This window comes from Dermacentor andersoni, chromosome 2 (genome assembly GCF_023375885.2).
Source record: "Dermacentor andersoni chromosome 2, qqDerAnde1_hic_scaffold, whole genome shotgun sequence".
NCBI classification, from domain to species: domain Eukaryota; kingdom Metazoa; phylum Arthropoda; class Arachnida; order Ixodida; family Ixodidae; genus Dermacentor; species Dermacentor andersoni.
This window is the reverse complement of record NC_092815.1, coordinates 88,845,126-88,858,136: the sequence shown is the minus strand read 5'-3', so window position 1 is coordinate 88,858,136 and position 13,011 is coordinate 88,845,126. Positions and strand designations below refer to the sequence as shown.

The 13,011-nt window shown below is 43.3% G+C and overlaps 1 protein-coding gene across 2 annotated transcripts in view; it reads left to right on the top strand.

The window, feature by feature from the left end:
- LOC126541654 (uncharacterized) overlaps positions 1–9,159 on the top strand; it is a 66,170-nt gene extending 57,011 nt beyond the window's left edge. For both annotated transcript variants that reach the window (XM_050188508.3, XM_055076822.2), the window contains 3 exons: positions 194–286; positions 4,799–4,943; positions 6,875–9,159. In XM_050188508.3, the coding sequence (XP_050044465.1) occupies positions 194–286; positions 4,799–4,943; positions 6,875–8,339 (1,703 nt within the window). In that variant the 3' untranslated portion in view covers positions 8,340–9,159. The remainder of the gene's footprint in view (positions 1–193; positions 287–4,798; positions 4,944–6,874) is intronic.
- The last annotated feature ends 3,852 nt before the right edge of the window (positions 9,160–13,011 follow it).

Below are 13,011 nucleotides of genomic sequence, written 5' to 3'. Positions count from 1 at the left end.
GTGACTGGCCAAGGCAGGTGCATGCATATATATATGTATATATACGCATCCCCTTGTGGACAGTGCTCTAAAGGTTTCCACAAATGTGATTATACCCTCGAGAGGTAAAAGTGAGCCTCTTTTATGAAATGAGGCTGTGCTCAACCACTTCTGGTCGCACAGATTTCTAATTCCTTCTGTTCACTACATGTAGGCTTCTTCAAGAAGAAAGCTTTAGACTCTCACATGCGACTTCACGAAGAACCCTCTGCGCTGGCCAGGATGCAACGTTCGGACCTGACACAAGGTAATGTGTATGGGGAAAGTTAAATCACTGCAAAGCTGTTCTGAGCTGGTCTAAGCCTCATCATAATGGAGTGCCATAAATTTAGTGTCCATGACATTCTGCTGCTCAGCATGATGGGGGCAATGAGTGGGGCAGAATGTAGAAACGCTCATGTTCTGCACTTTGGGTGCACACTGAATCCAGAGCCCATTACCATGGCACCTCTCATAGCCCCATGTTGCTTTGTTACATTAAACCTGATCAATCATTTGATGCATTAAACCCCATCCACCAAATCAAAATATGTCAAATCAGCAAGCTTTCTTCTTCTCTGTCAAAGAATCTCTCACTCTGTCAGCGACTTGGCAGCACACCAAACCAGCTGCCTGCAGAGTCAGCACAGACTTTTAATCGCTGGTGCATACATTCTGTGCACATAAAATGTTCCACCTTAGTTTAGTGTTCTATGCTACCATACCAGATGGAAACTCTAAGGGTGAAGCATGTGGCTTGCACTACATGCCACACCGTCTGACCTAGGCCCCAGTAAACTGCTGCAGATGCAGTCAAGTTAACCCCTTAACTGCCATGACAAATTTTGAAATATATTGAAAAGTGTCGAATTTTTTTTACACCTGCATATTTTCCGCCAATTTTTTCTCAATAATAGTATGATACCAGGAATGCCTATTGCATTTTCACTGTTCTTGTCGAAAAAATAAAGCAAAAGTCATTGTGCATTATTTATTTGTCAAAGTTACAAAAGTTGCAGATAGAGTGGAAAGTCCTAGTTAAAATTCAGAAGTTCAAGTTAAATTGCAGAAATTTTGTGACGAGTTAACTCGTGATCGGCACCAGAGGCCGTTCACATACTGCTTTTATGTCCCCAGCTATCACTTTGCTTATTGGCAATTTGTGAACATGCCAGCTGAGTGCTGGAAGCAATTAATTTTGTGCAATGCTTGTCACTGGATGCCAGCATAAAGAAATGCTATTTTGTTAATTTGAAGCATCCACTTGATTCTAAATCAGAAGCTTGCAGCGCTCTACTGGCATGCTTATGAAATGCTGATAGGACCTGTTTCACCACTACTTATATGTGGATGACAACAATAACAAAGCTAGACAAACATGACAGGTGCATGGAGGAAGGAAAACATAGGAGAGGCTCCAGCCAGCATGGATGTGTTGGAGAAAGTGTGGCGGAAGTCACATGCTGTTTTTCTCAAAGCAGCACTAGGAATGGTACCCCAAACGTTGCCATAGCATCCACGCTCCTGAAGCTCTCGCTGCTGATCTAGGCCTCTGAAAAGTGAGATGAGTTTTTTAGCCCGTGTCTTTCCCATAGCACATTCTGTTCGCAAGAAAAGCTGACTTTGGAGCGTGATGTGTAAGTTTGAAAGGTGTGTTTTGGGTCTGTGAGTGCGAGTGTCAGTCAGCAACAGACACACTCAAGTAATGACGGCACGGGTCTTCGCCATCTTCTTAAACGTGCCACAGAAAAGCACAGGAACGCGTCTGCTTTACTAAAACTGTTACAGAAGTTTCGGAGACTTTGTTCTGATGCGCCTCAGCAGCACACACTACAGGCAGCTTGTAGCAATGCAAGTTAAAAGCTCCCGCCTATCTGATCCGGCGAGCTGATTGTAGGTGCAAAGGGAGATAGCACACCAACATGGCTGCATTTCTGGCTTCAAAAACGTGACGCCAAGGCCTCTCCTATTTTGTTTCTTTCCTTTATGGAAAGCTGCATTAGAGAAAGCAGTCATCTTGCTGAAGATGATGTGGCAAGAAACAATCCTTCGGGGTCCTTCATTGGTACATGGTGCAATTTTGCATAGGCTTTAGCTTATGTTCCCTCCGCCACCACTACCCTGTCATCTTTCGAAGGGCACTAATTGTTGTTAGGTTAGACAACACGTATAACGAAGTAATTTTAGTTGGAGTGTGCAAATAGTAATTTTTGAGGTCGAATTGACTAGTGCTGAAAGCGAATTGAATTGAATATTGAATAGTTTTCAAATAATGAACGGACTTCTTCACCATTAATATAAAAGAATGTTGGCATCGCAATATTTTCAACATTAGCAAGTTTCTGGCATTACATTGCACATTATAAAGTAGGCTTCATCAAAAGCTCGAATGGAGCAATGTCAGGTTTCTCTGGAGCATGCATGGTCGTGCATTTTCAGAATGACGTTTCCAAAGGCAATCTGATGAGCCTGTTAGCATCAGTGTACTATACCTTCGACGGAAATGTGTGCTGACTGCAGCGATGATTGGCAGAGCATAAAATGCACTTATTTTGTTGCTATGATTGATGCTGCAGATGGTGCTTTTATTATATCAAATAATGTTGCACACAATCGACACAGTTGCAGCATTAATAAATAGTACCAAATAAATAATAGTACACATTGCCAAATTTCATGCCTGAGCGAAACTTCAGTGTGCATAATAGCAGTCTAGCTGGAAAGTGCTCGCATCCCCTACTGTGTCCCATGTGGAAGGGAGGAGGGGAGGGATTTAATTATTTTTGCTTCAGTTTCATGTTTGCTCATGCACAGCTGGCAATGTAAAGTATTCAAAAACTATTTGAAAAATATCTGCATTTGCGAATAGCAACTATATTTGATTCAACGACTGAACCAAATAGGGCAATATTTGATTCGTTATTCAAAAGTTTCAAATGGTTGCGCACCTCTAAATTTTAGCTGTGCAGTGAAATTTGTTATATAGCAAGTTTTTACGCTAGTATAAATGTTGCCCGCCATGGTGCCTTCGCGGCTGTGGCATAGCACTGCCGAGCACGATGTCGCAGGATCAAATCCAGGCTACTGTAGCCGCATTTTGACAGGAGCAAAACGCAGAGACGCCTGTGTTCCATGGATTGGGTGCTCAAGACAATATGCTCAAAATTTCCGGAATCCCCCCCGATAGAGCGTGCCCCATAATCATATGGTGGTTATGGCACATAAAACACCGGAATTTAATTAAATCAATTATTATAAATGTTATAATCTGTGTATACTGTTATTGGATAACACACATGCAACAGTTTAGTACCCCAAAATATTGTTGCATGAAAGTGCAGTATTACAGTTTTGGGAAACATTTGTTACAGGGTATGACTTTCAGTTAGCTCAACAGAGTGATAGTAATTTTCTTGTAGTTTGAGGTGGTTCTTGTGCATCGTGCCACTTGAGCACTTGCTACGGTAGCTCAGTGGCTAAGGTGTTGCATTGCTGAGCAAGAAGTCACAGGTTTGATCCTACAGCGGTTGCATACCGGAGGGGCGGAATGCACTGTGCATTAGGTGCATGTTAATCTGGAGTACCCCACTATGGTGTGCCTCATGATCATGTTGTGGTTTTGGTAAGACTTCAAAATTTAATTTTTATGCCACTCGAACCAGATATTTTTCCCGTGAATGTTGTGTATTGTGTACTATCAGTATGTAGTTGTATATATTAGTACAGTAGAGCCTCGTTTATACGATCTCATTTTGCACGATATCTTGGTGTCAACGTTGGTGATCTAGAACACACAAAAATTATCCAATACAGAAACACTTCTTTTTTTACCAGTTAATATGTTCCCGGAAAACATGATCTTTCAGCACTAACGGTTAGTATGCCGCGAAAGTGCGATCATACAACATGTTTTCTGGCTGCTAGATCTGATATGAACAAGAAAAGGGGCGAGCCGCGCACTATTGAGGGCAGTAGGTGCCCGCCACAGCAGCTGCCCTGCAGTACTCGCCCGCTCATGTCACATGAAAATGCCAGCATGCACTCAGTTTCCTCTTTCATACTAGCAAACCTCCTCGTGGGTCGTTCACAGCTATTACCATCAACCCTATTGCGATAAGCATCTTCCCCTATCTGTTTCACAGTGCATGTGGCATTGTGCCAATGGGAGTGTACTGCACGTTTCTAATGGGTGATAACCCAACTCCACCGTTGTTCCCTACTGCAGGCAGTACAAAGTGCACGCCATGTTTTGCTCAGACGGCATTGTATTCCAGGATCGCCCACTAGCTCAATTTCATTTTGATTTCCCGTTGCCATCTTAAAACACTACACAATAGGAACATGACAAAGAGTGACTTAGGCTCCTCTGGCCCTACACGCGTCAGCATCTTGTGCCACTACAGTTCTTGCCTATTGGGCATGTGATAACTGCTCACCAAACTGCCCAACCCAAAGAGGCTACTGACCCTGATCGAATTTGAGGAGTGCAAATTTAAGCTTGCTGAAGCAGCAAGAACGACAAGACGCATCTTGGGCTGCTCGGGCCCACCAGCTCGTAGCGCATTGGTGCCTTGTTCTACAACAAGGCCATATCAACTACAGTTGAGCCTGCCAGATGTTGCAGTGACATCAGGTTGTACGTTTTCCCAGTTAGTTCGTATTTTCTTGCGGTTTTTCTTTTCTCTTTTTCCTTTTTCAAAAATTTATGAAGAAGGTTCTGCTGTATCTGCATTACTTGCAACAATGTTGTCCTTTAATGCTCTGTATCTTGCTTACATAGGAAGCCACATGCTGACTGAAGTGAGCCCGCAGGAGAGCCAGGAGGAATCTGCAGGAGAGCTCATTCAGCTTATCTGTGCGGGTTGCTTGAATGGCTTTGAGTCTGAGGACTTGTTTGCTGCACACATTTGCACAGGCCACCAAGGGTAAGTTCACAAGTGGCTGCATGCACAAATTTGGCATGCGACACAAGAGAGATAAAATGCTTGTGATTGACGAGGCTTCTGGCTCGTTAGTTTTATTGGTCAAGCTCGTAATACTTTGCATGCTATGTACACAACATAATATGCTCCTCTGGTAGTGCTTAAAGTCATTGAGACAGGGCTTACGTACTGAACAGAAGAACATATTATTTCTGGTTAGATCACAGATACAGTAGGGTTGTTACCTTGCAATAGAGCGTACTGTCGAACACACCAGTCAAGGAGCATTCATCCCGCTGTCATCATGTCATATGAAATTTTAAAGGAGTGTTCTCATATGAAACAAGTTGAAGCCAGGGACAAAAAAAAAAAAAAAAAACTTTCTTATACTTGTGAGATGTTTACTTTTTCTCTCTTAAAGGATGCATTATGAGAAATAGTTGAGGTAAGGTAAGATGACAAGTTATGAGTTATTTTATGCACATTTACAACCATTTGCAGAAGTATACTTACCACGGGAGCGTGCAGTCAAAATGTCGTCCAAGGTCTAGCATTGTTCCTTTTTTTTTTCCTCCTCTTTCGTTGTTCAGATACTTAGTGGTGAAGCCTAAACCACAAAAGAATTACATTTGCAGCATGATTCCATTCATCGTACAGTTAAACCTCGATATAACAAACTTCAGTATAACAAACTGTGAACGCAGATGGTCAGATGGTTGAATTAGAAGCAGCTGCTGTTACAGACAAGACTGTTAGCTCCCTTCTCAACCCACCTCTCGTGCTAGGGCAGTCTTCATACAATGTTACATTGAACCATAGAATGATTCATAGAAACACACCATGTTGGGCTTTTTGTATTGGATCCTTTATTTAGCTTGATTGGTCTTAACAATTTACAACAAGCTCATCTCAAGTGAAAATCTTCATTTGTTAATGTAAGTAGTCTTCTGCATGGATACACTGATATTGGATAAATGAGCAACCGTTACAATGAAGTTCATGGCATATTATACGTTCTTATCCTGGTTTCTATTAAAAATTAACTTGGCCTAATAATTTTTATATCCAAGACAGCAATTTCTCATTTTATCTAGATCAACTTGGATTTCACTTCATTGAAAATTTAGAATGTGAACGTGACAAAGTTTAGGCTGTGTTGTGTCATCTTCTCGTTGGTGCACTTGTGATGATTCCAGCATCACAACTAGAACTTCTGTGCATGACAAATTTTTACTTATATGAGCATGATATCTGTTCGCACATAAAATTACAGCTGAAAAATCTTACATGTTATAACATAAAGTACTGTTGAATGTACAGTCTTCCAGGAGTCTCTGCTGCTTAAAGTAATCTTTGCATCCTTTTAAATCATGTTTACGTTAGTGTTGAAACAAGCTCTAGCATTAGGTAAACCAAAGCATATAGCCAATGCTTGAGCACATTGTTCACAGCATAGTTGTACCACTTTCTGAAAGAGAAAGTTGTCATCCACCCGACTGTAGCATGAAGCTACAAAGTAAACTTATATAGGTTTCTCAGAAAGAAAGTTTTGCAGTTGAACACAAATTTGTCCTGATCCGGGATTGAACCTGAGGCTAATGCTTTTCCAGAGCAGTTTCTCTGCAATCTGAGCTAACCAGGAGGCTAGCAGATTGCAATATGGAGCAAATTAACTGACAACTCATAGCATAGGAGCACCGAATACAGCAAATCAGTTCTGCGGAAGCCTGCAAAGTGTGGTTTCCTTTGCAGCTTCGTGCCACAGTCGAGTGGATTGAAATTTTCTTTTTATGAACCTTTCACCACTGTGTGGGCTTTTAAAGACGATTTACTATAGTCATTTGTACGACTTTATTCGATCAAATCTCTCGCTGATCACCAAGGGCAAAATAAGAGTCACGCATAATTTATATGGTTTCTTTTTCATTGTGCAGGCATAGCCAAGAGCAGGCCTTTGTGACTGCTGATGACTCTGTGATCAACATGGTCACAGGCGATGGCACTTTGTCATCAGCAGACCTTGGTGGAAGCCAGCTGGTGGCCACGACAGAAGATGGTATCACCACTACTGTGGCAATAAATCCACAAGAGGATTTGGCCACGCAGTTGGCTAGGGCCGTAGCAGAAGCCACGGGCCCAGGCCAGGTGACTGTGTCTATAAACACAGCCGATGGCATTGCAACCATTAGCCAGGACCCAAGAGATTTGGCCGATTTCCAAGACATGGAATCTGTGACCATGGAATCTGCCGACCTTGAACTTGCAGACCAGCAGCACCAGATGACCTCATTGCAGCAGGAGGGAATGGAAACAAGTGAACAGGAAGCGGGTGATGAGCTTGTCATACAGCAGCTTGGAGAGCCTGCACAGGACACATCACTCGAGCAGGAGCCCGAACAACAAGAGCAGGCAGATGCAGAAGAGATGATGCACCCTGGAGTGCAAGCAGAGGAGCAGGCACAACAGGAAGCGGAACTGGAGCAGCACCAGATGGAAGATACCATGCATCATCAAGCTTCCGAACACCAGGACAGTGGCATGGAGGCTGAGATGAACGAACAAACAGCACAGCTACTGATGGCTGCCGATCAAGAAGGCCTGGAGCACCTGGCCGTGGAGTCTGAGAACGGTGAAGTGATCCACTTTGCCATCGTTCACCACCCGGAAGGGTCGCAAGAAGGAGTAGCCGTCACCTCAGAGGAGATGGCCATGCTGGCCGCTGGTGGAGACGGTGCAGTATCGTCTCTAGCCCGCATCATGACAATGGACACATCGTCGTACATGGTATCTGGCGACATGACGACAACTTCAGCACAGCTCGGCAGCGAGACGAAGGTTGTTGGGGCTCTTAATACAGAGGCACCTTTGCTGTCGGTGGGCTCTGGAGATCTGTGTTCGGCTCGGGAGGCCTACGACGTGGGACAGGGTGAAACGACTTCGGAGGCCATGGCTGAAGGCACAGAGGGCCAAGAACAAGCCATCACAGCTGAAGGCATGGCCTATGCTGAAACACCTGCTAGTGGTGAGGGTGACCAGATGCCCATTGTCATGATGGTACCAGGCGGTCAAGAAGGCTTGAACATGGAGGGTGAGGAAGGGTTTGCCAATGCTGCTGTGCTCAAGGTTCCCACTTCGGATGGTGGGGAGAGGGTGCTCCTTATTCCCATCAGCTCGGAAGGTGGGAACACGGTGTTTGCCTTGCCGAGAGGACTGTCACTTGGAGGGGTTGCTGAAGGACAAGAAGGGGCCGGAGCACAGCAGGGCTGTGTGACAGTGTCCCTTGATGCAGCTTCAGCAGCCAATGTTGGTGAAGACCATGGCATTCTCACGCTGCCAATGGTCACAGACACAATGACAGGCCAGGTGTCAGTGCAGTTTGCCTCAGAACCAGGAGAATAGGGTCCACTGTGACAGCACAGACAAAAACTCTGTTGTGTGGGGGTACTTGCAGAAATGTTGCATTCTGTTCTCATTGAACCTTGGTCTCTCCATATCGTTTCATGGTGTGCTTCTAGTGAGGCCATGTTAATACGCTTGCTCTATGGGTTTACAGCATACAAATTGAACAGATGGTTAGGGTTTCCATCATTTTGTATCATCTCATAGTCTTTTCCTTGTGCCTTGTTGTATTGCAGTGATTCCCTTTGGTCTTTTTCCTCTTCTCTCTCTTTCTTTTTTTGCAAGACAGTGTTGGAAGCCTTTTGGTGTTCTAGGTTTCAATGTTGAGAACAGATGTTTTTGTACCCCAGCAGTTTGTCTCCAGTGATCATGCAAAAGGAAGTAAGGACTCCCAAAGATAAGGCTATTATGGCTCCCAAAGTACAACTTGACGCAGTCTGCACTTCCATCGTGCCCATGTTTATTTTATTTTTGCTCTTTCTGAACTAAAATTCAAAGCAAGAAAACTGAATTGCAGCTGATCATTCTTATTCATTTTTTTTTTTCATATACTGTTGGTACCTGGCAAGGAATGACTGCCAAGTAAATAAAGGTATATTTAAGCACAATCATCTCATCAAGCTTACAAGGAGGAATCATGTTCAAAAGTCATGCTGCCCTACTGTAAATATGCCTGCATTGTTTTCTTTTTTTTTTTTTTTTCAGTTATAGAATTATAGTATGTGGCTGCTGCTGTCCACTGCAGGGTTTTACAAACCGGACAACCAGTAGTATCTTGTACATTTTCCTGCTGTCAATAAAGCATGTTCACCATTCTTAAGCTTGTTAGAGGTATGCTACCCAGAATGTCCAGTACTGCTTACTATAGAAGCAGGTTTGGCTTCCTTTTGTCTCCAAATCTGCTCTCTTTGCAGTTTTTTAGGGCATCAGCCTGTTCATGCACCTTTGTTTCTAAAAATACTAATTTTATGTACACATAGTATTCAGTTTCATGAGCCTTTTCTATTTGCAGTTCTCTTTCAAGTCACCCTGTATAGTAGACTTACTTGTCACTATTTGCAGGAAGCAGCTCTAGAATAATCATTACTTGGCCCAAGGTTCTGCACCAAGTATTTTGAGAAATTAGGGATAATTCATAGCACGTACATTAAGTACAAGGTACATTACAATAGGAATTTTCTCATGATTTTAAAACCAGTGCTATCCAAGGTGTGACAAAAGGAATAGACAACCGATAGGGCAGACTAAACATTAAATTCATCAACCCCGCATAGAATTGTGGCATAGCTGATAAAAGGAAGAGAGAAAATATATTGCTAATTTTGTGCAACATTTGGATGCACTGCACTGAGCTTGTTTTAAAGACATTTTCCAGTGTGTCTGTCGAGTTTCATCTGCAACCACTAAGCGGTCGAGTTGAAACTCTACCGACACCCTGGAAAATGTCAGTCAAATGTACACCTGCAAGCAACAAGAAGAACACAGACAAAAAGTGTTCCTTCAGTTGGCCGTGTTGCTTGTTCCTTCTACACGCCAGTTTGATCAGCCTGAACATGTGCCCCTGCTTGAGTGGCATTTATTTGGCATGTTCAAACCTGAGCTTACAAAGTTTTCTCTTCATAGTTATGAAAAACTGATGTAGCCAAAATGTCCCAAAATCACACCACGTGTGTAACTGCACTGCATGCAGTCTTCTTGAAATTGCCCAAGTCCAGGGCCCTAACCAGGGTGAACAGTTCACATTTCCTACCCCCATTGCGCTCACCTTCTGCTGGCTGCCCAACAACTTGTATCTTGCCATTCATCAGTCTTCACAGAAAAGCAGGTGCCATTGGTCCAAAAAAGCCCTAGCTTGTGTGTGTTTTATACCTAGAAAATGTCAATTTAGCTGCATTTTTTTAAAAACCTGGGGTTTGATGTCCTGAAGTTTGCACAGCGAGCAAACTAGGGATGCCATAGTGGGGGCTTCAGGTTAATCTTGATCATCTCGGGTTCTACCAAAGCACAGCACAGGGCCGTTTTTGTGTTTCAGCCCCACCGGAATGCAGCCGCCATAGTGTGGAAGTGAACTTGCAACCCGACGCTCGTCAACATAGCACACAGCCACTCCACGGTGGATAGGCTTTCACTAGTCCAGGAAGTGCAGCATTGTAGTTATCGAGTTGGCACCAAGTAGGGACCAGAGGTGCACCAGTTCTTGGTGCACTGGCACTTAAGTGTAGGTGCCATGTAAACTCTGTGAAGTGCGGTGACAACACTCTTCAGTTAGGGTTGGTCTAGCTAGCACAAACCGTCGACTTCTGTTAAATCGACCCTGACGGGACCGACTAAATCGATTTAATTATCCATCAAGTTGAAATTAAGCAAGATTCATTTGGCAGTATTTCCCCGATTCTAACATGCCTCCAAATCAAATGCACGCACGCTTCCTGTGAATCCAAAGTAGAAATCTAATATGCACCCGATTTCTTAGCAAGATGGGCAAGGCTCCAAAATGTGTGGTACAGTAGCAGCCAATTTCCGAATTAGTTTTGCCACAGTTTTTAAAGCCAGCTTTGCCACAACACCGCCATATTATACAGCAAAGCATACAAATGCAGTTTTAGACATAATTGGAAGCTTTAGAATCGGGTAAATACTAAGACATTGTGAATTGCTGTTATTGCTTGCAAATATTCCTAGGGCAGACTGAAAATAGGCGTTCTCGATGGGAGATCTTGATGTGTGCTCAACCCATATGTTTACAGTCCCCTAGAGACAGATGCTGCAAATAAAGAGGTTGCTATTGGGGTCACCATAGGGGTTGGGCACATGCATGTGGATTGATCATGTTCTTATCCGGCGAATGTTAACTTCAGGATCGCAATAACACAACTTTGGGCCTATAGAATTGCATGTGCGCAGTCTGGGACCTTCAGTCAAAATCGAATTACTGGAGCCAAATTATGAAGTATACCATACCAACAACTGGTGATAATTATTACACAACCATACTGGACTGACCCTCCGTTAAGATCAAATTAACCAGAGCCAAATTAATGGAAGGATACTGTACCAGCAACTGGTGGTAACTTGTTACAGAGCCTTACTGAACTTTCTGCGCAATGTAGGGTTACTCGCATTTATAATTGTTTTAAGCCACAAGAAGGTCCTCAAAATGTTGGAGACTGGAAGGTTGATGCGATGTGGTAAATTTCTTTCTTTCCACACCATCCAGGACAAGCCTTTTCTCCACTTTAGTCACGAATTACTACACTGCAGATAAATGTGTAAAAGTTGCACAATTTTATTCCAAGGTACTGCAGGCTCCTCTGAAATAGGTCGAGGGCCTCTGCAAATTTTCTAGCAAGTCTCATTATTACAGAGTAAAGTGACAGCCATCTATAGCTACTTCGCCCACTACGGAGCGACGTCGGTTGATCTCGCAAAATAAAAACCAGGAGTCTAATTGGGCTGCTAGTTATGTGCTGGCTACTGTCTCGCCAAGAAGACATCGGTCACTGGGTATGTGTTCAAATACATAACTTGCTGCTGTGCGGACTAGTAATATGGGTCACTGTGTGGGTGCCCAGACAACTTTGGCAGTGTGCAATAAATTGGAATGTGCTCATTCTTGGCCAATCCACCAGGAGGGCACACACCAGCTGCCAGTTCATCTGCAGGACACCTGTGTCAGTTTCTCACTACATTACCAAGAGGAAAATTTGGTGCTGCTGCGCTGTGGTATGCATGGGAATGCCGGTATGTTGCCACTTTGGATTGGCATCATTCTCAGAGAGCCAGGCAAGCACTGTTCCACCTGTCACAATTATTCATTTTCTACTAAAACAGCACGTGAAAAGCTGTTTTGGTTTTATTACGCAAAAACATGTTTTGCTTAACTACGAAAACTTGTTATTGCATGTACAAGTATATGTTAAGTAAAAAGTATCAGCGGGCCGCTAAAGTTGGAGGACAGACAAAGTTCGCGCTCGCTTTGAAACAGTTTGTCTGTTCTTGCTTCTCTTCCCTTTGCCATGCATTGCAGGTGAGTAAAGGTGCAATTTGTGTGAAAGGAACCATCTTATGAAGATTTTACTCTAAGAATGCGTTATTTGTATAGCTATATCCACATTTTAGACAAAGCCTCTTACAACACGAGCCTCGCAGACACACATATCGCCATTCCCATGACGGCACGGTACCCCTTAACTCCCATAGATGGTGGCACCAGATTTCCCTCTAGGTGTTATAGTGAGAAACTATGACCTGTGTTGAGCACAGCCACTGCAATTAAGTTTTAATGGCTACGAGACAACAGGTATGGACTTTCCTGTTGCTTCCAAACTAATTGATCAGAGTAAATTTCTTGCTTTCACATGGCACCATCCACAAGAACAGATTGTTGCTTAACTTCTCACTGCTTGGTCAAATTTAAATTGCATTTTTTCCCCCCTACTTTAAAACTTTTCAAAATTTTGAAAGTGACTGTAACATGGGTAATTTATGACTAAAAGTTGTCATTGACTTGATCCGTGTTTTGTTAGTTGCACTTGGTATCCAACACATGCTGGCATGCCCGAGCTTCAACAAAGAAGTGTCTGGTGCTGGGCCGTTCTTTTGTTCAACAAAGACAACATTCACCAAATCCACCCCAATTTTGACACTAAAGGATAACCAGCACTTGATCTGA